This window comes from Hemiscyllium ocellatum, chromosome 3, assembly GCF_020745735.1.
Source record: "Hemiscyllium ocellatum isolate sHemOce1 chromosome 3, sHemOce1.pat.X.cur, whole genome shotgun sequence".
NCBI classification, from domain to species: Eukaryota; Metazoa; Chordata; class Chondrichthyes; order Orectolobiformes; family Hemiscylliidae; genus Hemiscyllium; species Hemiscyllium ocellatum.
Genome location: NC_083403.1, coordinates 53,312,165 through 53,335,695, shown reverse-complemented (window position 1 = coordinate 53,335,695; position 23,531 = coordinate 53,312,165). Strand labels below are relative to the sequence as shown.

General features: G+C 38.3%; 1 protein-coding gene across 1 annotated transcript in view; it reads left to right on the top strand.

Moving 5' to 3' along the window:
• Window positions 1-23,531, top strand: part of tfap2d (transcription factor AP-2 delta (activating enhancer binding protein 2 delta)) — a 116,567-nt gene that overhangs the window by 24,865 nt on the left and 68,171 nt on the right. The window contains exon 4 of the mRNA XM_060820707.1: window positions 5,819-5,984. Within this exon, the coding sequence (XP_060676690.1) occupies window positions 5,819-5,984 (166 nt within the window). The remainder of the gene's footprint in view (window positions 1-5,818; window positions 5,985-23,531) is intronic.

Here is a 23,531-nt window from a genome sequence, read left to right as displayed (position 1 = left end):
GAAGAGGCAGGCAAAGCTGGTGCCCATGTGGGTGCCCATGGCTACCCCTTTGGTATGGAGGAAGTGGGAGGATTCAAAGGAGAAATTGTTAAGAATGAGGAGCAGTTTATCCAATCGTCGACTCGACTGCTCCTCGGGTGCTTTCTGACCAGCTGTGCTTTTCAAGCACCATGCTCTTCGACTTGGATCTCCAGCATCTGCAGTCATCACTTTCGCCTAAATACCCCAAAGTGTAGACACTCTGAGATGGATTCCACAGGGTATTTTCCAGTCTTCCTGCTGAGAGGCCATGGGCCTGAAACTTTAGTCATTGTTACTTGACTATTTGTGGCATTTTCTGTTTTCATATCAAAATTTAATCATCTGCAGTATTTTATTCTTTGTGTATTTCATTTCCATCTCTTTGACATTTTTTATTTTCAAGTATTAATATCTTCAGTGAAAAAATCTTTACAATGTGAATTTCTGAGATTCCGAAAAGCATCTAGCTATCGTTCCAAATGAAAGACAAATAACCTGAAAGCTGTGAGGATTTATGGTAAATTTTGACAATGAAAAAAAAAATTTGTTGAGGACTGGGAAACAACAAATCCTTATGAAAGGAATTATATGCAGGTGGGGAGAAATATATGGGTTGTGTTAAGAAGAGATTTTGGACAACACTAATTTTGAATTTGTACCAATGATATGGTTTTAGAAACTCAATGAATATTTGTCAAGCTTATAGGTTTTGCCCAATTAAGTGGCAGTGAAGAAGTAAAAATTGAGTTGGGAAAATTGTGTATTTGATCAGAACAATAATATTTATTTCTTATTAATAAAGAATGTTACATATAGAAAAAAAAGAATTGTACTGTGTGAATGGCCCTTTCCTTGATAAAGATGCACTCTATGCAAATCAACAATAAACATGTCCAACCATTGCTACATAACAATTAGCAAACTACTAGAATGTTGAACTATATCATATTGCAGTACATTAGTGAGAGAATACTCAAACTATTGAGCATTAGGCTACATTATGTTCATTTTGCACATTGAGGAGGGAGACAATGGCCTTGAATTTACAGTGAGCCATTGTGCCCATCATTATTATTGCATTAATAACATGAATCGATGGTGGGAAGGAATATTGCTATGAATTGCAAATTACTTTAAATTGCTGGATGCATTTTGACACTCTTACTGGAGCTCACTGTCGATGAGGATCAAAAATTGCAATATGTGTGCCATAAAAGCAGAGCAAAATTGCACACAAAATTACATCTGCTAAGTAATGGTATATGGAAATTATTAATAAAGTAATTTATGTTTTCACTGGCTTTGGAATCAATTAGTAATTAATAAGAATTGTCCTGGACATGCCTCATTAAACACATAACTAGAATGGAACTTTAACTAGGAAATTGATGAAAGGAAGTAAATCTTCCAGAGCAGAATGGATGCACTAAATAACATATCTAAATCATAAAATAGAAAGAAAATGGATCGGCAAGTGTGTAATGGATATAAATGTCATTGCTTAAGAATATGTAGGGTAGGAACAAGACAAAATAGCTAAAAAGGCTTCTGTACAGCAAAGAAGAATTTGTTTTGCTGTGAATCCCCATAAACATATAACTTTCATGTGCATGTTAATTACTTAAATAATTAATTCTTATTGTTTAAGGAACTAGACAAACAAAATTACCATTACTCAGCCAAGTCCAGGTGCCCCATGCTATGTTTATCACCACAATTTGCATTTACTGCAAATTGCACTGCAAGATCAAATAATGCTGAAGAATAAAGAAAATAAATCCAACTCATGGTATTCGGTGCTAAGTGCTGTCCTTCATTAGATTCTGATCTTTTCAAATGCAAGAAACAATATAGAGAGGATCCATGAATGAGATCTTTGACTTAAGATATGAGTTTTGGAGAATGATTGGAGGATTTTTTGTAAATCTTTGAGAAAAGGCCATCACAGTGCAAATGTTTGGAGAATGGAATGTTAGAAGGATGTTCCCATTTATGTGTTAAATAATATGGGAAAGTTAATTATAGATACCTGTTTTAAAATTAAATTATGTGTATCATGGCTAAGTCAGCCTTTATTCCCCAACTGTAGTTGCCCTTGAGAAGCTGGTGATGAGCTGCATTTCATTTGCTGCAGGTGGATGCATATTTCTGCTGGGATGGAGTTCCAGGATTTTGATGCAGAGATACTGAAAAATAATGATATGTTTCCAGGTCAGGATGGTGAGTGGTTTGAAGGAGAACATGCAGCTGGTGATATTCCCACATATCTGCTGCCCTTGTCTTTACAGGCGATAACAGTTGTGGATTTGGAAGGATCTGTCTAAGGTGCCTTTGTAAATTTCTGCAGTGCATCTTAAAGATAGCAAACACTGATACAACTGAGGATCAGAGGTGGGAGGAGTGAATGTCTGTAGACTTGATGCCAATAAAATTTGCCCTGAATGGTTTCAAGCTTCTTTAGAACTGTTGGAGCTGCAAGTGGGGAGAATATCACCATCTTCCTGACTAATGCCTTATGGACGGTGGGCAGGCTCTGTGGAGTTAGGAAGTAAGTTCCTTGTTCCAGGATTTTTAGCCTTTTAATTTTTATATGGCTAGTCCAGTTCAGTTTCAGGTTCAGATCAATGGTACCTCCATAATATTGATAGTGAGTGATTCAGTAATGGTAACACCATTAAATGTCAAAAGGAGAGGGAGGATAATAGGACACAAATTCAAGGCAAATTTAGGACTGTTTGGTAATTTTTCTCCATCCAAAGAATGATCAGTGCATATAACAGACTTTTAGGGAGAATAGTGTCGAACACACACGCTGATTAAGAAGTCGTTCGAATCCACAGTTGATGAGTTCTGTGGGGAGTGGTGTAATCTTCCATGATGAAAGATCTGGATACATTGAATAGCTTTCCTCCTGAATAATTAACTTGAGATCTTGTGCAAAATGTACTGTACAACAATATAAGTGACTAACTTGTTAAAGTTATTACTTTGATGAAAAATTTTTAAAAATCTCTTTCTTGTTAATAAATGGCCAGATAATTTCAACCATTTTCACTCAGTGATAAATGCTAAAATGACCCACTCTGTTTTTGAAATGTAGAATGTTTCAGAGTGTAATATTGTTAGCTAGTTATTCATTTAGGAAGAAAATAGTATTTATCTTTTTCGTTAAGAGGAGTTTCATTTTTCTTCATAAACACTTCTTGAGCATGGATTAATAATTTATTGTATTTGTTGGAAGCAATCTCAAGATAAGTACTAACCAGCGCAATGAATTTTCTGCTGAAGACATTACTGTTTTGTCCCTATTTTGTGTAATGCAGCAATATTTGGAAATTTTGCCATTTTACTAATAATTGAGCTATGTTCAACCATGAACGTTACATTTGTTAAAAAATGTTAACAAGGCTATTTAACATAAAACAAGCAAATTCATCTTATCTTCATTATGTTCATGGTCTTGACACAAGCATTAAGCAGTTTATTTAAAGCAAATTTGTCAATAATTCATTAAGATTTCTAAATATAATTTTTAAACTTACATCATGGAGAAGTGGCTAAGGGCATTAATATTTTCTTACAATAATTGGATGCCAATGAACATATATATTCCCATGATTTCAACATAATTTTTGAAAATGAATATTCTATCCTCTTAAAAAACCATCATTACTAATTAATTAGTTGCTCGCTGCCCAATAAATCTGGTGTAATTAGTTATTTTTCCTAAATGTACAATTCATAGTTTCAATTATCTCAAGCAAAATTCAACATATTTTTCCACTTATGCCCAAGATACTTATAATTCCTCAAATTATGCAAACAAAGTGCATGTTATAACACATGACTGATCGCATGCTTCCAGTTATAAGCTTTGATCTTGGGCAGTATGGGCTAGAAAAAAGCCTAAAAAATTTAGTCATTTTGTCGGTTTGCAGAGAGAAAGCACACTCTGCTGGAAATCCACAACTCCAAATGGTGACACACCATTTTATGAGATATATTATGTGCTCATTATGAATCAGTGGATAGTGGTATAGAGTCAGGCATTATTCTGTTATATTCTTCACCATTACATTCATGAGCAGTTTATATTTCCTGTTACCATACCATCAAGAACTCAAGCCCATGCTATCTGTTTTTAAATGATCAATTAGTGACCACCCTCCTTTGAAGGAAATAGGCTTAAAGTGGTTCCCATGGTCCCATTCCTGATGCTATAGTTTGTAACTATGTCGATCATTTGTGAAAGAATGTAAGCAATTGGATGGATGCCTGATCTAGGAAAATCCACAGTTGTTAAGGGCATTATTAATAAGTAATCAGCCACACAGGCTCACGGACAGGATCTGCAGGAACTGTTCCTGAAATCTTGAGATTACTCATTTTTCTTTTCGAGAAAATCCTATATGCTACTATCCTAATGGATGCTAAGGCTTTGGCTAAGTTGCAAGTGCCCTATGCTTGGAGTTTGTGCAATTTTCACTGGTTAAACTTCAATATTACACCATTCAAATGATCACATTTCATTCTTAATACTGAGATTTTCCAGATTATGCAACTTTTGGATCATCATATCTAACCCTGATACTGCCCTCATCCAAACCCTGCCTGTGTCCATTCTACTTTCAACAGAAATTGTTCAAAAATAATTATGATTGCCAACATTGGACTTTTCACTTTCCTAAACCACCATCATCATCGGCAGTCCCTCACAGACGAAGATAACTCTCTTCTACTCTCAGGGTAAGTCCGTAAGTGGCTGTACAGACCAATACGGCTACTGCAGGCTCTGTTACACTTGAGGAAGATGGTGGTCACAGGAAGGGATGGGTGGGACATTGCCACAACAGCACATTCCTTTTGCTGTTTTTGCCTGGTTTCCATTTTTATTCCCTACTGTAAGTCTCTAGGTGCTTGACACCTTCCTGGATGTTCATTCTCCACATTGTATGGTCCTGGGCCAGAAATTCCCAGGTGTTTGTGGGGATGTGCTGAAGGCAATTGTTGTGCTCGTACTGTTACACTTACTGCTATGAGTTAATTCAACATAAATTAGAGTTAGAATCTGGGTCCTGTCCCATCTCTTTGACATCAACGTTTATCCAAAAACGAAGTTAGAATTTCTCAGAAATTCAAAATGAGGTGAAACTTAGTGGTTTGTCAAGTGTAACATTTCCGTCACAGCACCAGTCAAAATTAGCAAAAATAATCACAGACTGGGGAAAGAAATTAAGACTTCTCATTCTAGTTGGTTGAGTCCAATAATATATGGTGCAAATAGTCACTGGAGACTTGTAGGGATTCATTGTGGTTGATTTTATCTTTGAGCAGTGCAGGGTAATCATAATGAAATAGAGGGTTTTAGAAATGGGAAATAGAAATGGGAAAAATTGTGATTATCTGCCAACACAGAAATAAAGTTCAATGTCGTTAGTTGATTAGGAATAAATTTAGTGCGTTTCTGCAATGCCAGAATATTAATGGTCTTGCAAATGAGGTTTCCTACTTTGTACTGGCAGTGTAAATCATCTTTGTGATGATCTCTTGATTGATCACTGATGACAATAATATCTGATAGTTATCCAGTTTTTGATTTAGTCTGTTTTAGCCAAATTATAGCACACCTTTACGATTTTTTAGCTTTCAATTCATATGCAAACTTATTATCTTGAAATGTTGTAAGGTAAGATGTGCTGCTGTGCAGACATTTTAATCACTTTCTGCAACCACATATTTTTAACAAAGAAAGAATCACAATCAGTTCATATTTCACAATTTATTGTATTGTTTTTAGGTAGCACTTGCGTTGTTAATCCAACGGACCTGTTTTGTTCTGTTCCTGGACGTCTGTCTCTACTCAGCTCTACTTCCAAATATAAAGTGACCATTGCAGAAGTGAAAAGGCGTCTGTCACCACCAGAATGTCTCAATGCTTCTCTTTTAGGAGGGATCTTACGAAGGTAAATTTTAATCACAAATCACAATATACATCAAACTCATTATGAGGAGTGCAAAAAATCTGCATTGAATGGGTTTGTCAAGCTAAATGGGCTTTTTCTCATCCCAAACTTTCTTATTTTCAATAGTTCAAGATATCAATTGAAGCTATATGGTAAAATGCACAGCTAGAATCTAAGGAACATATCTGTTTTAGAGATTATGTAAACTTGAATTCTGATGACATTACAGCTATTCTTGCTGTCTGACATTGATGAAGGACTCAATCAAAATTAATTTAAATTAAACCAGTTTCTAGTAGTTGACAATTAACAACAAAAAAAGCTGTTTTAAATCTGACACATCACTAAATAGTAAAAGAACATGTGTACTGTTACAGTAAGCAGCATTCTTCTGAGGGTGAGATTATTGACAGATTAGATTGGGCTTCTACTTTCTCTGACCTCAAAATACTTGGCATTGGATGGAAGTAATTACATAGCAGAGTCCACCGAGGTGTTATATTGGTATTCTTTAAATTCAGTTCCAGGAACTTGGGCTGGATGCTCAATTGCCTGTGGTTCGGGCTCATAAGTGCTAGGTAACGACCATCTCCAACAAAAGCGATTCTAGCCATTGCCCTTTGATGTTCAAAGACATTACTATCACTGAAGCCCCCATTGGCAATATCCTGGGGATTTCCTTTGACCACAGACTGAACTGGATTAGCCATAAAATTGCAATTGCTACAAGATAGAACAGAGACTTAGAATTCTGTGGCAAAAAAAAATTCCTCCCATCTCCCTCAGCCTGTGTTGACTACGAACAGTACTGAAATCGGGAATATTTGGAATACTAACCATTTGCCTGGAGGGGTGCAAATTCAGTGGCATTTAAGAAGCTTGACACCATCCAGGACAAAGCAGTCTCTTTAATTGGCACACCATCCACTACATTTCACATTCACTGCCTTCACCACTAATACAAAGTGGCAACAGTGCGTACCATTTACAAGATGCATTACAATAATTCACCAAAGCTTTTCCACAGCATCTTCCAAACCTGTTTCCTCTAAAACCTGCAAGGAAAAGGGCAGCATATGCATCTTGTCACCTGCAAGATTCCCTCCAAGTCACACACCATCCTGACTTGATACAATAGCATCATTCTTTTACTGCCTCTTGATTGAAATGCTGAAATTTCCTTCTGATTTGTGCTGTGGGTGATGCAGACGTATGAGAACGCAACTCTCCACCACCTTCTCATTTGGTCAAGTCAATGAGGCCCACATCCTATGAATAAATTAAAAAAAGGCAGATCTCTTTCCCTAAAGGTACTGGTGAACCAGATCAGTATTTTTTTTTAATGACAATCAATAATATTTTCATGAGACCATCTTTGAATTACTGGTTTAATGATTGAATTTAAATTCCATCAGCTAAAATAGTTGGATTTATACCTGGTTGCCCAGATCATAGGGCTTAGTCTTTTGATTACTTGTGTTATTACCATGATGCCATTGACTTCTGTGTGCTTACTTCATGCACTTTTCCCCTAAATCTAGAATGGTAAAAGAGTAACACAAATGGATTTTTGTCTCGTGATTGGGTCAAAAGCATTTCACAGTGAAGAACTTGATGCATGGGAGATCATGCCTCACAAAATTGTTAGGGTTCTTTGATGAAGTGACCAGGAAGATCGATAAGGGCAGGGCGGTAGACACAGTCTATGGATTTCAGCAAAGTCTTTGATAAGATACCACATGATAGGCTGGTCTGGAAGGTTAGGTCACATGGAATCCGTGAGAGCTGGCAAATTGAATATGCAATTGGCTTGATGGTAGGAAGTGGAGGGTAATCGTGGAAAAGTGCTTATTGGACTGGAGACCTGTGACAAGTGTACCTCAGGAGTCGGTGCTGGATCTACCGTTGTTTGTTCCCTATATCAATTATTTGGATGAGAGTGTACAAAGCATGATTGGTAAGTTTTCAGATGACATTGAAATAAGCCATATTGTTTACAGTGTGGATGGTTATCAACAATTGCAGCAGGACCTTGATCAGCTGGGGAAGTGGGCTGAGAAATGGCAAATGGAGGTTATTATAGATAAGTGTGCGGTCTTGCATTTTGGAAAGTCAAAAAAAGGCAGGAATTTCATGGTGAATAGTAGGGCCTTAAGGAGTGCAGTGGAATAGAGGGACCGAGTTCAGGTCCATGGTTCTCTGAAAGTGGCTTCACAGGTGTAGAAGGCTTTTGGCATACTGGCCTTCATTAATCAGGGCATTGAACAGGAAGTTATGTTGCAGTTGTACAGAATTTTGGTGAGGCTGCACTTGGAATATTGTGTTTAGTTCTGAAGGATGTTATTAAACTGGAAAGAGTGCAGAATAAATTTACAAGGATGTTGTCAAGACTGAGTTATAGGGAGGGTTTGGAAAAGCTAGGACATTTTTCTTTAGAGCATAGGAGACTGAGAGGGCATCTTATAGAAGTATATAAGATACGAGAGACATAGATAGGGTGAATGCATTCAGTCTTTTTCCCAGGGTTGGGGAATTGATGACTAGGTGGCATCAGTTTAAGGTTAGAAGGGAAAGAATAAAAGGGAACCTGAAGGGCAACTTTTTTACACAGGTATGCATATGGAATGAGCTGCCAGCAGAAGTAGTTGAGGCAAGTACATTAATAACAGTTAAGTGGAATTTGGGCAAATACGTGGATATGAAAGGTTTAGAAGGATATGAGTCAAGTGCAGGGAAATGGGATTAGCATGGATAGACATTTTGGTCGGCATGAACTGTTTGGGCCGAAGGGCCTGTCTCCATGCTGTAGAAATCAGGTGAATTTTATCACAGGTATAAAAGCTTCCCTATCCAATTTTATCTCCATGTTTATCAGATTAATCTTTATACAATATACAGAGAGATCAAAATATTTTTGAAGAGGTAGATTTGGAAAAATGCAGCAACTACCAGAATCCAGCACGTAGATGTCAACTCCCTGAAATTAGATTTCATAGGAGATGAATATATAAAGGCAATTTTTTCATGTTAAGCTGTCAACGTATGCAAAAACAAAATGGTAAATCTGTAGAACTACTGTGATTATCCAACTGAACAGAAATCATGAGCGATTTATAGTCTTAGACTTTTTTTTTGCATTTTTAGAGGCCAAAACAAGATATTATAACAATTAAAGTATTAGCTTTTGATACATTTTGATGAAAGTTAGACAAAGGAAAGCCAGTGGAAATGATCTTTATTAGATTTCCAAAAAGGTGTTTAACAAGGTTCGCGCAAGAGGCTGCGAATTAAGATAACACCTCATGGTGTTAGGGACATGGATAGAGGAGTGGATGACTAGCAGAAGGCAGAGATTGGGGATAAATGGGTCTTTTTCAGGTGGCAGCCAGTGAATAGTAGAGTTTCACAGTGCTTAGTATTGGGAAGACTAAAATTCACATTATACATTAATGATCTGGATGAAAGAACTGAGGGCATTGTTGTTAAATTTAGAGATGACACAAAGATAGACGAAGGGACAGGTAGTGTTGATGAAGCAGGGAGACGGCAGAAGGACCTGCATAGGCTAGGTCATTGGGCAAAGAAGTGGCAGATGGAATAGGATGTGAGAAACTGTGATGTTATGAACAGATTTTGGTAGGGATATTAGAGGTATGGATTGTTTTTTAAATTGGAAAAGACTTTGGAAGTCTGAAACACCTAGGACTTAAGCGTCTTAGTTCAGGATTCTCTTAAAGTTAATATGGAAATTCAGTTGACAGGAAGGCAAATGCACTGTCAGCATTAATTTTGAGAGGGCTAGAATGCAAGAGCAGAAATGTACTGCTGACACTGTATGAGGCTTTGGTCAGACTGCATTTGCAAAATTGTGAGCAATTTTGGGCCACATATGTAAGGAAGGATGTGCTGGCCTTGAAAGGAGTTCTGAAAGTGGTCACAAGAATGACCCGAAGAATGAAGAGCTTGTCATATGAGAAGGTTTTTGTTCTGTTTTTATATTCATTTGTGGGATGCAGGCATTGCTGGCTGGCCAGCATTTATTGCTTATTCCTGGTTGACCTTGAGAAGGTGGCAGTGAGCTGCAGTTACACTGTAGGTAGGTCCACAAAGCTGCGAGGAAGAGAATTCCAGGATTTTAACCCTGCGACAATGAAAGAATGGTGATATATTTCCAACACAAGATGGTTAGTGTCTTGGAGAAGAACTTGGTGTTCCCATGTAGCTGTCCTTGTCCTTCAAAATGGAAGTGGTCATGGGTTTGAACGATGCTGTCTGAGGATCAATGGTGAATTCCTGTAATATATCTTTTTGATGATCCCCATTGCTATGACTGAGTATGTGTGGTAGAATAACAGAATGTTTGTAGATGTGGTGCAAATCAAATGGATTGCTATATCATGGATGGTGTCACGCTGGAGTGTTGCTGGAGCTTCATTCGTCCAGGCCAGTGGCCAGCAATCTGTCACAATCCTGACTTTTGCATTGTAGGTGGTGCACAGGTTTTGGGGGTCAGCAGATGTTTAACTCGCTGCAGTATTCCCAGCCTCTGACCTGCTCTTGTAGCCATGGTGTTTATGTGGTGAATCCAGTTGAGTTCCTGGCCAATAGTGACCATCAGGATGCTGGGGATAGTGGAAGATTAAGTGATGGTAACACCATTGAATGTCAATGGCGTTGGTTAGATTGCCGCTTGTTGATGATTGTTATTGCCTGGCATTTGTGTGGCATGAATGTAACTTAACACTTGTCAGCCCAAGCCTGAATATTGTCCAGACCTTATTGCATTTGAACATGGACTGCTTCAGTTTGTGAGGAGTTGCAAATGGTTCTGAACATTGTACAATCATTGGTGAACTTCCCCACTTCTGTCCTTATGATGGAGGGAAGGTCATTTATGAAGCAAATGAAGATGGTTGGGTGTAGGACACTACCCTGAGAAACACCTGGAGCTGAGGACTCTGGGTCTGTGCTAAAATAGAGTATAGAAGGATGAGTGGGAATCTCCTTGAAACTTTCAGAATACTAAGAGGTCTGGATAGAGGGGATATGGAGAAGACAATTTCACTAGTAGGAGATACTAAGATCCGGGGACACAACCTCAGAGGGAAGGGATCATCATTTAGAACTGAGATGGGGAGGAATTTCCTCAACAAGATAATGTTGAATCTGTGGAGCTATTGCTGCATAAGGCTCAGGAGGCCAAGTCATTGAGTGTATGTAAGCCAGAGATAAATAGATTTTTGATTCGTAAGGGGATCAAGAATTACGGGGAAAAGGCAGGAGATTAGGGTTGAGAAACAGGTCAGCTTTAATGGAATGGCATAGCAGATGAGCTGAATGGCCAAATTCTGCTCTTATATCTTATGATCTTACATCAGAATTTGCATCACAATTGATTGTCCAGGAAACTGATCAATCCTATAAGAAGAAGCTAATCGGTTAAAATCTATATTAAAGAATCTAAATACAAGTTAAAGTTTTTCACTGGCTCTGTGACCAGCGTGAAATCAGGAAAGCTGAAATGGCTGTCCGATGTAATTGGATAACTGGGAATGTGTAGATATTGTGTTGAAACACAGCCAATTCTGAGTGGTGCAGTCTCAGGAAAAGAGATTGAACAACTGGGATATGAGCTGTTATTGGGATAACCTGAGTTGGAGACCTGACAACTCATTTTAAGCCAAAGAAGTAAAAGGACCTTCAGGCTGAGTTGGAGTTGTGTTTGAAGGTAAGTCAATGGACACATTTTTAAATTAGACAGGCTGAGGTCCCTTATGATACAAAAAGATTTGAAGAAATTCAATGACTCATAGTGTTCTTTGGTATCTGGATGGCAGCTGACAGAATTTCTGGGCTTTATTTTGGTTGTATGGCCATTTAGTCATAACCACAGTTTGCTTGTTAATTTGTGTTTACCTCATGTTAATTCTGGATATTAGAATATATGACATTTGCTATTAGCATTTCCATTTTTGTTTAAAAATATGGAATCTTTGTGACATACAGTTAATTTATCCTGACTTTCTGTTTCCTGCTAATTAGGCTATCTATGTCACCAGCCAGAACACCATGAGCTCTTATCTTGAGGTGTAATTATTTGTCTGGCACTTTATTGAATGCCTTTTGAAAATCCAAATATTACTACTTCCAATGATTCCTTTTTACTTATCCTTCTTACACTCCTTTAAAAAAAAACTAAATAGAGTTTTCTAATATTATTTCCCTTTCATACAGTCATGCTGAATCTGCCTGATTGTATTACAACTTTTGAAATGTTCTTCTACTTCCTTATACTTTGTTCTATCATTTTCCCAATGAAGATATTCGGGTAATTGGCTGATAATTTCCTGCCTTCTATCCCCAATGTGTTTTTAAAAAAGAGACTTTACATTTGCTGTTTTCTGATCACTGTCACCTTCCTAGAAGCTAGGAAATTCCGGAAGGTTACAACCTCGTGTCAAATTTTCTCTAACCTCTTCTTTTCAGACCCTGACACCTTTCCTGTGGGATAATTCATGGACGTTCATTTGATTAATAGGCAAATGTCAGTTAAAAAGTCTGCATCTACATAACATCATTAACAACAAAAAAAATGTCAAATTGTTTCACTGTCAACTATACATTTATGAAGTGTAGTCACCGTTGTAATGTAGGAAATATGGCAACCTGTTTGTACACAGCAAGCATCCATATTCAGCAATGTCATGTTTTTGTCATGTTGGTTGAGGGATAAATATTAGCCAAGCCACCAGAGTCATTTTTTTTCCAAAATAGTGCCTTTGGATCTTTTACTTCCACCTGAGAGGCAGACGGGGCCTCAGTTTTTCATCTCTTTCAAGATCTAGCACATCACTCCCCTAGTACTGGGATGTCTGTCTTCATTTATGCACTCAACTCCATTTGAATCCAATGCCTTTTGTTTCACTAGCAATGTAGTCAGGGTTTTTACACATTACTCACACTCTTGATTCAGGAATCTGCCTCTGAAATTGCCACGTTAGCTTGAAGCTCGAAATCGGTCATCCCATTGTGGGTTACTCTTCCGAGGTCTAAAATAAAATCTAATCATTCAGATGGATTTGCAAATATGCAACACATGTATGTATGTTCCATTTGACTGGCAGCCATTTAGTAAATAAGATTATATTGAGTTTGAAATTGTTGATTCCTTTGGTCATATATTTTACTCAGTTAATTAAAGGGTAACTTAATTATAAAAGAGATAAATGAGAAATATGTGAATCACTGAATTTTAATATCAACATGTTTGTAAAGCAACAAAATAATTCATATTTGCCTCAATTTAAAAAGAATGCTCCCCTTATTTCCTACATTTTTGCTTTCATTACTCTCACATTCTCACAGAAGCTTCAATTGAAAATTCAGTCAGATGACATGGATGGTCAGATAATTCAAGTTCAAACATTGTTCATACTGATACCTTCACAAACTCACATTTTTAATTGCGATATCTACGGTGCCACTCAATCTTGATGGTCCAAATGTTTAGGCGTATAATAAAACAAAGTTCTCTTGGAAAAGAGTCACTGGATTCTAAACATTAACTCTGTTTTCTCTCCACAGATGCTGTCAGACCTGCTGAGTTTCTCCAGCAATTTCTGTTTTTTGTTTATTTAGGTTTATAGTGTTACTGCACCTCTTTTAGCAAAGAATAGTGTAAATTGTTTCAAATAATTATTGACTTTTTTGTCTTGAGCATGTTTCTAGTTTATAGATGTAATGTAAATGTAAGTTGTTATTAGAAGTACAGAATCTCATTTTTGTCAATATGCACTTGACCCTGCTTTGAACTGATGGAAGATTGAATGCTAGCTCATTCCCTTTCAAATAGAAAATTTCTTTGGAGTGTGTTTTTGTGATCTGTTATCTTTTAGATCATTAGTGCTAGCCACAACAGGAGGCAAGGAAGGGACCTTGAGACAGGTAGTCAGAGACAGAACAAGATTCATTGTGGATCTTGGTTTATTACAGCAAGAGAACTGTATCTAGTGAGTCTCTGGTAACTGGTTAAGGCCTTTCCTATTCTTTAACGTAGATTTATGATTGTACAATAATTGGTGATAAAGTTAATAAAATATAAACAAAGATGCAATCTAAATAAGTGAACAATTTAATTAAATATTTAAAGGATGGCAAGCCAAATGATGTGTCAAAGCTGCAGCATGTGAGTGCTGATGGATATCATTGAGATCCAGAGCAAGCATGTCTGCAGTCAATGTCTGAAATGTAAGCAGCTTTGGCTCAATGGTTCAGAGCAGAAGACTGAATCAGCAACACTGTGCTGCATCATGGAGGGAGACTGGTACCTAGACTCTTTGTTCCAGAAGGCAGTCATACCATTCAGGAGACAGAGTTTTCTGATTTCGTTAGTGGTCGCTGACAGGAGGCTGTGAATCTAAATGATGCCAGTGAAGACTGAGAGCAGGAGTGAAAGAGAGATGGCTACAATAATTGTCTAATAGGTCTGAGATTCTCTTAGCATGTTTGGATAAAGCTGGGGCTGGAGGGAGAATGAGACTACTGATAATAACACCATGGTACAGGATGCCATTCAGGTGAGGAAGCTACATGGAATGTAGTAGTGGTAGTAAGAAGGATTAACAGCACCCCTGTAGCAGGAGCATGAGTTAGGTGGCTGCATTGTGTGCCTAATGCCAAAGTTCAGAACATCTGCTCCGGGCTGAGAAAGAACAGTTTTCTTCTGAATTGCTCAATGAATTATGTAGAAAGGATTTTAACCTAGATACTGGGGAGGGTCAAAAGTGATAAGATGCAGTGTTAAGATAAAGTAGGGATGGAAAATGAGTATTAGAGGAACCTAGCTAGGAATGAAAAAACAGAAAATTAGAGTTTCTGTAGGTATTTAAAAAGGAAAGAGTGTTGATCGTGTTGAAAGTCAAGAAAACATATTCAACAGTAGATAAAAAGAAGTGGCAGATGAAATGAACAAATATTTTGTTCTGCCTTCACTATAAATGTCATAAAATTTCTAATAAACTAGGAAGTGAAACTGAGAGAGGAATTTAGTGCTTTTATAAACAGGAGGTATATAATGCTCAGCAAACTGATGGAGCTATGGCTGACAAGTTTCCAGGACTAGATGAACTTTTCCCTTGGGTCTTAAAAGAGGTAACTAATGAGGGAGGAGATATATTGGTGTTAATTTTCCAAAATTATCTAGATTCAGGAAAGGTTCCATCAGACGAGAAAGTAACAAACATAAAATTTCTAATCAAGAAGGGAAGGAGGCCAAAAACAAGAAGCCATTGCAGTTAGTTTAATGTTTGTCATATTTTTGCTGTGCATTTAGAAAATCTCAAGGTAACTGGGAAGAGTCAGCATGGCTTTGTCAAAGGGAAATGTTGAACAAATTTATTGGAGTTCTAAATAGGAGTTGCAGATTTATAGTATTTGGGTTTCCAAAAGGCCTTTTATACCGTACCACGTGACAGGTTATTGTGGAAATAAGAGCTAATGGGATAGGTATTAGCAAATCAGCATGGATAGGAGATTGATGTCAGAAAAGAGAGTACATGTGCATGTGGACCTGTGTCAGTTTGGAAGGATGTGACAAGTGTACTCTTGCAAAGGTCTGTCCTGGCATCTGAGCTTTTTCCAATTTACGTCAATGAGTGGAGCAAGATGATAGCTGAATATTCAGACAACACCAAATAGTTGGAAAATATAGAATAAAGACAGATGGAGGATGCAGACAGGTAAAAATAGGTTGAGTGAATGGGCAAAGACATGGCAGATAGAATATAATGTGGGAAAATGTGAAGTTGTTCGCTTTGTTAGGAAGAATGGAAAGGCAGTCTATTTCTTAAGGAGAACAACTTTGGAATTCAGAGGTACAGACAGATTTAGGTTTTCCAGTGCATGAGTGGTTGATTCTCAATTAACTCTCAATCAGCAATGTGGTTGACTCTGAATTACCCTCTGAAATGGCCGAGTAAGCCATTCAGTTGTATCAATCGCTACAAAGTTTCAAAGAAATGAAACTTGATTGATCACCTGGCATCAATCTCGGCACCGGAAAAGACAACAGCAGAAACAACCTTGTCGACTCTGCAACATCCTCCTCACTGACATGTGGGGGCTAATGTCAAAATTGGGAGAGCTATCTCACAGACTAGTCAAGCATCAGCCTGACATAGAGTCATAGAGATGTACAGCATGGAAACAGACCTTTCGATCCAACTGGTCCATACCAACCAGATATCCCAACTTATTGTTGTCCCATTTGCCTTTACCCAGCCCATATCCCACCAACCCCTTTCTATTCATATACCTATCCAAATGCCTTTTAAATGTTGCAATTGTACCAGCCTCCACAACTTCCTCTGGCAGCTCATTCCATGCACGTACCACCTTTTGCGTGAAAAAGTTGCCCCTTAGGCCTCTTTTATATCTTCTCACTCTCACCTTAATCCTACGCCCTCTAGTTCTGGACTCCCCCACCCCAGGGAAAAGACTATCTATTTACCCTATACATTCCCCTCATGATTTTATAAACCTCTATAAGCTCACCCCTCAGCTCCGATGCTCTAGGGAAAACAACCCCAGCCTATTCAACCTCTCCCTACACCTCAAATCCTCAAACCCTGGCAACATCCTTGTAAAGCTGTGCTTTTCCAGCAATACATTTTTCATGTCCTACCAGCCTTTCCTTTCACCCGAACAGGAATATACTGTCTCTGGACTCTCGTTATCTCATTTCTGAAGGCTTCCCATTTTCTAGTCGTCCTTTTACCTATGAACATTTGCCCCCAAAGTTCTTGCCTAATACCATCAAAATTAGCCTTCCACCAATTTAGAACTTCAACTTTTATATCCGGCCTATCCTTTTCCCTTACTATTTTAAAACTAATAGAATTGTCATCGCTAGCCCCAAAGTGCTCCTCCACTGACACCTCAGTCACGTGACCTGCCTTATTTCCCAAGTGTAGGTCAAGTTTTGCACCTTCTTTTGTAGGTACATCCACATATGGAATCAGAAAATTTTCTTGTACACACTTAACAAATTCCTTTCCACCTAAACCCTTCACATTATGGCAGTCCTAGTCTATGTTTGGAAAGTTAAAATCACCTACAATAACCACCTTTTATTCTTACAGCTAACTGAAATCTCTTACAACTTTGTTTCTAATTTCCCTCTGACTATTAGGGCGTCTATACACAATCCCAATAAAATGATCATCCCTTTCTTATTTCTCAGTTCCACCCAAATAACTTCCCTGGATTTTTTTTCCGGGAATTTTTCTGTGTGGCAGTATGGCACAGTGGTGGCATTGCTGCCTCACAGTGCCAGAGACCCGGGTTCAATTTCCATCTCAGGTGATTGTCTGTGTGGAGTATGCACATTCTCCCCATGTCTGCGTGGGTTTCCTCTGGATGCTCCGGTTTCCTCCCACAGTCCAAAAATGTGCAAGTTAGTTGAATTGGCCATGCTAAATTGTCCATAGTGTTAGGTGATGGGGTAAATGTAGAGGAATGGGTTTGGGTGGGTTGCGCTTCGGTGGGTTGGTGTGGACTTGTTGGGCTGAAGGGCCTGTTTCCACACTAAGTAATCTAATATTATATCTTCCCGAAGTACAGCTGTAATGTTATCCTTTATTAAAAATGCCACTCTCCCTCCTCTCTTGCCTCCCTTTCTATCCTTCCTGTAGCATGTCTATCCTGGAATATTAAGCTGCCTGTCCTGCCAATCCCTAAGCCACGTTTCTATAATTGCTATGATATCCTGGTCCCATGTTCCTAACCATGTCCTGAGTTCATCTGCCTTCCCTTTTAGGCCTCTTGCATTGAAATAAATGCAGTTTAATTTATCTTTCCTATCTTGTTCTCTGCTTTGTCCCTGCATAGTAATATATATATATGATATAGTGAAACTCACAGAATCATTACTTACAGAAAATATTCCAGACATCACTATCACCATTCCTGGATATGTTTTGTCTCACTGGAAGAACAGACCTGGCAGAGATGGTGGCATAGTCATTTACAGTGGGCAGGGAATTGCTGTGCGAGTCAACATTGACTCAGGATCTCATGAAGTCTTATGGCTTTAGGTTAAACATGGGCAAGGAAACCTCCTGCTGATAACCACATACTGTCCTTTAGCTGTTGAATCAGTCCTCCTCCATGTTGGACAACACTTAGAGGAAGCATTGAGGATGGCAAGGGTACAAAATATTCTCTGGCTGGGGGATTTCAGTGTCCACTACTAAGTGTGGCTCAGCAGCAGCACTGCTGATTGGGTCCTAAAGGACACAGCTACTAGACGGGGGTGGTGGCAGGTGGTGAGGGAACCAACATCTTTGACATCACCCTTACCAATCTGCCAATTGGTAAAAGCAACCACCACACAGTCCACATTGGGAATAACATCCATCATTTTCTGTGGCACTATCACCATGCTAAATAGGACAAACTCCAAACAGATCTAGCAACTCAAGGCTGGCCATCCATAAGGCACTATGGCCATCAACAGCAGCAGAATTGTACTTATGGCCTGGCTATCCTATTATGAGAAGAATAGCACATAAAATTAAAGATGTGATGCTTTTTTGAGAATGTAATGCTGAAGATGGATGAGGGAGATCCAGTAGATGTGGTGTACCTGCACTTTCAGAAAGCTTTTGATAAAGTCCCACATAGGAGGTTAGTGAACAAAATTAGGGCGCATGGTATTGGGGGCAAAGTACTAACTTGGACTGAAAGTTGATTGGCCAATAGGAAACAAAGAGTAGTGATAAACAGCTCCATTTCGGAATGCCAGGCAGTGACCAGTGGGGTACCGCAGGGATCAGTACTAGGACCGCAGCTTTTTACAATATATGTTGATGATATAGAAGGTGGTATTAGCAATAACATTAGCAAATTTGTTGATGGTACTAAGCTGGGTGGCAGGGTGAAATGTGATGAGGATGTTAGGAGATTACAGGGTGACCTGGACAAGTTAGGTGAGTGGTCAGATGCATGGCAGATGGAGTTTAACGTGGTTAAATGTATGATTATCCACTTTGGTGGCAAGAACAGGAAGGCAGATTACTACCTAAATGGAATCAAGTTAGGTAAAAGGGCAGTACAGAGATATCTGGGTGTTCTTGTACACCCGTCAATGAAGGTAAGCATGCAGGTACAGCAGGTAGTGAAGAAGGCTAATAGCATACTGACCTTCATAACAAGAGGGATTGAGTATAGAAGCAAAGAGGTTCTTCTGCAGCTGTACAGGGCTCTGATGAGACCACACCTGGAGTACTGTGTGCAGGTCTGGTCTCCAAATTTGAGGAAAGACATTCTGGCTATTGAGGGAGTGCAGCATAGGTTCACGAGGTATATTCCTGGAATGGCGGGATTACCTTACACTGAAAGACTGGAGTGACTAGGCTTGTGTACCCTTGAGTTTAGAAGACAGAGAGAGGATCTGATTGAGACATATAAGATTATTAAAGGTTTGGATACTCTGGCAGCAGGAAACATGTTTCCGCTGATGTTACCAGAGGATACAGCTTAAAAATACGGGGTAGACCATTTAGGACAGAGATGAGGAGAAACTTCTTCACCCAGAGAATGGTGGCTGTGTGGAATGCTCTTCCCCAGAGGGCAGTGGAGGCCCAGTCTCTGGATTCATTTAAGAAAGAGTTGGATAGAGCTCTCAAGGATCGTGGAATCAAGGATTATTGGAATAAGGCAGGAACAGGATACTGATTAAGGATGATCAACCATGATCATATTGAATGGTGGTGCAGGCCCGAAGGGCAGAATGGCCTACTCCTGCATCTATAGTCTATTGTTTCTTGTCTATTAATTAAACAGGGCATTGGTGAGACTACATCTCAAATACATTGTGAAACGTGATCTCCTGCAAACTAGTTACATCCCTTTTTAAAACTTTGTATGTTTCAATTATGTCACCTCTCATTCTTCTAAACTCCAATGAGCACAGGCCCAACTTATTCAACCTCTCCTCATTAAAAAATACTTCCAGCCTTGAAATTACCACAGAAACTCTCCTCTGGACTGCCTCCAATGGAAAATATCTTTCCTTAAGTAAAGGGACAAAAATTGTTCACTGTATTTTAAGTGTATTCGAAATAGTGCCATGTATACTTTCAGCAAGATACGTAATTTTGTACTCCATTCCCTTTGAAATGAAAGACAACATTCCATTTGCCTGCCCCACTACCTGCTAAAGTCATATGCATTTTGTGATTCATGCACAAGACCCCAAATCCCTCTACCTTGCAGCTTTTGGCAGCCTTTCTCTGTTTAAATAATATTCAGTCCTCTATCCTTCCTGTTCAAATGCTTAATCTCATATTTTCCCACACTGTATTCCACCTGGTATTTGCCCACTCACTTAACTTGCCTATATCTCTTTTTAGACTCTTATGTCCCCCTCACCACTTGCCTTTCCACCAAGTTTGTGCCATTTATAAACTTGGCAGTAATACAGTAATTCCCTCATCCACGTTATTTATACATTTGTAAATAATTACAGTTCCAACATTCTTTCTTTGTAACATTCCACCAGTTACAGTTTTCCCAGCCTGAAAATGGCCCACTTCTGCTAACTCTGTGTCTTCTATTAGTCAATTCTCTCTCCATGTTAGCATACCACCCTTAAAATCATGAGCTCTTATCTTATAAAGTAGCCTACATATGGTATCATATCTATTACCTTTTGCAAATCCAAATACATTACAATTTGTAGTTCTTCTTTATTAATCCCGCTTGTTAGCTCTTCAAAGAATTTTACTACATTTGCATTATTTTCCCTTCAATGAAGCTCTGCTGACTCTGCTTAATCATATCATATATTTCGAAATGCATTGTTATTGCATATTTTCAAATAGACTCAACCATTTTCCCAATTACAGATGTTAAGCTAACTGCCTTACAGTTACCGATTTTTGAATAAACCTGATACTTTGACAATTTTCCAATCCTCTTCGACTTTTCCAAGATTCTTGAAACATTACAACCAACCTATCCACTATTTCTGTAGCTACTTCCTACAATATCCCAGGATGTATCACATCAGGTTCAAGAGATTTATTTATCTTTTGCCCCATTTGTTTGCCTCATACTTTTGCTATAGCAATAGTTATTGTATTTACTTCTCACTCTTTTGCAGCTTGATGAATTAATATTTTTAAAATGCTACCTAATGTGTTCTACTATGAATACTAATGCAAAGTATTTACCCTACTCCTTTCCCATTTCACAATTCTTCACTATTGTTTCCCCAGCCTCATTCCTTCAGTGGCTTATGTTCATTTGGGCCATTCTTTTCCTTTTTATACATTTAAAGGAGCACTTGCTATCCATTCTGATATTACTTACAGGTTTACCCTCAAAGTTTATTTTCTATATTTTATGATGGATTTTTTGGCCACCTTTTTGGTTGAGATAGTAGATTGTAGATAGCCAAGAGAGTAAATAGCTATTGAGGCAAGGTAGAAATGCAGAATTCAATACCCAAATAGATCAAAAGTGATATTATAGAACGGTGGAACAGGTTTGAGGGATTCAGTGGTCTACTCTGCTCCTATTTCATATGCCAATATTTATTCTAAAATATTTTAACTTGATTGCAACAAGTTACTTAAATTTCTTTTTCCATTAGTTGGACTCCTGTTCCATTGGTACTATTGTCAAATCTATCTGCTGTAAATGCCCCAGAACAAAACTGATTGCAAGAAAATAGCAACACCTGCAGTTAAAAAAAAGAGTCACAGAAAGAAAATCAAAGCCCTTGCATCAGAAAACCTACTCCAATAAAGGCCCAATAAAATCTGACTTGTGTTCATCGTTAAAATGAACCTTGTCTTTCAGAAAACAAAATAACAATAAATATCAGCTTGTACTTACCAGTAGCAGCTGACATTTAGTTTGATTTTTGTGGGTGTCAAAAATTTTCCAGCTCTGAACATCAAAAATCTGATTCTTCAAACTTTGAATCTCAGCTCCCTCTGCATGATATAATTCATCAAAAAGAAAATGATATTGAAGGTATATTTAACATTAAAATAGTTAATCAAATTGCCATACTGGAAATCCAAAATACTCAGATGCATGTATGTTTTAAGAAGATTTGTTAGAAATCTTACTTGTCCTTGAATAATTATGTCTGATTTTTTAAGAGCTTGATCAAGATGATTAGAACTTAAACTGGAAAAAAAGTTAAACCAATACATAATTAATATATCAATTTGCTTTAGACTTTACAATCATGTGTACTCAAGTACAAAAGTATAGGTGTACAGTGAAAAGTTTTCAATGTTGCCACACACAGCACCTTTTAGGTACAAGTTCATAGGTTAAGAATAGGATAGAAAGAAATAAGGAAAGAGGTAAAAAGTTAAGCATTATAGTCACTCTTGGTATTACATAAAAAAATAAAATTGCAAGTTAAACACTACAGTTCTTCTTAGATTAAGTCTTTCTTAAGTGCTTAGCCATGCTGGGACCATGCTGCCTACAAGGACCTGATCTCCTCGGCTATGGCATGCGCTGGCTCAATCGCTCCTGCTCTCCTCATCACAGCAGATTCACAACCTCCACTGCCTTGTTGAGCTTACTCTTGGGGTCCCAGACCACCAAAGTTCCAATCCAGGCCTTCAGCCACTGCCACACAGAAGATTGCTAAAGCGCCAATTCAGGTGCCACCATCACCAGCCCTTGACCTTGCCTTTGGTCTGCACACTGGCCTCGCCGCTTGCATTTCATACATGGAGATTTGTAATTCTATCTTTGTGGTTGTATATTATGTTTTACTCTCTAAGTACTCAGGCTTTCATGTTGAGAATTCTTGGCAGCTAGTTTCTGAAGCTGAATGTTATGGAAGCGAGATCTGCAGTTAATGAGACTGACAACAACCAATAATCTCTGCTAATAGGCACCTCGCTGTGCCCTAGCAAGAATCTTGTCTGGACACCTGGAACTCTGTTGGAAAATTTAAATAGTCATTCCTGACTCGAGGAAGGCCTCTCTAGACTTCTCCCATGATTCTCCCAGATTTCTTGCCATAGGCCATATTATTCACGCCCCTGTAAAGTTTCCATCTATCGTCTCTCTCCTGATTCAGTCATTTTCTTTGTGTTTTTTTGTTCAAAGAACTGCAGGTTCTTGAAATCAGAACCAAAAACAGAAACTGCTGGAAAATCTCAGCAGGTCTGGCAGCATCTGTGGAGAGAAAGCAGAGTTAAAATTTTGGATTCAGTAATCCTTCTTCAGAACCCTTGACACTTCTTTCTCTCCACAGATGCTGCCAGACTTGCTGAGTTTTTCCAGAAATTTCTGTTTCTATTTTCTTTGAACATTTCTCTTTGCCAGATTTAAAAGATCAAAAATGTGGGGAAAAAAGTTTGCTTGTTTGACAGACAAGCAATATCCAACTGAGTGATGGGTCTTTTTGCTTTCTAGTTGGTAAAGGAAGCAGTGTACCAAAAGAATGATTGATTGACTACTTGTTGGAGCTTGGGGGTATACATTTAGCCATGTATTTCATCACAGTTG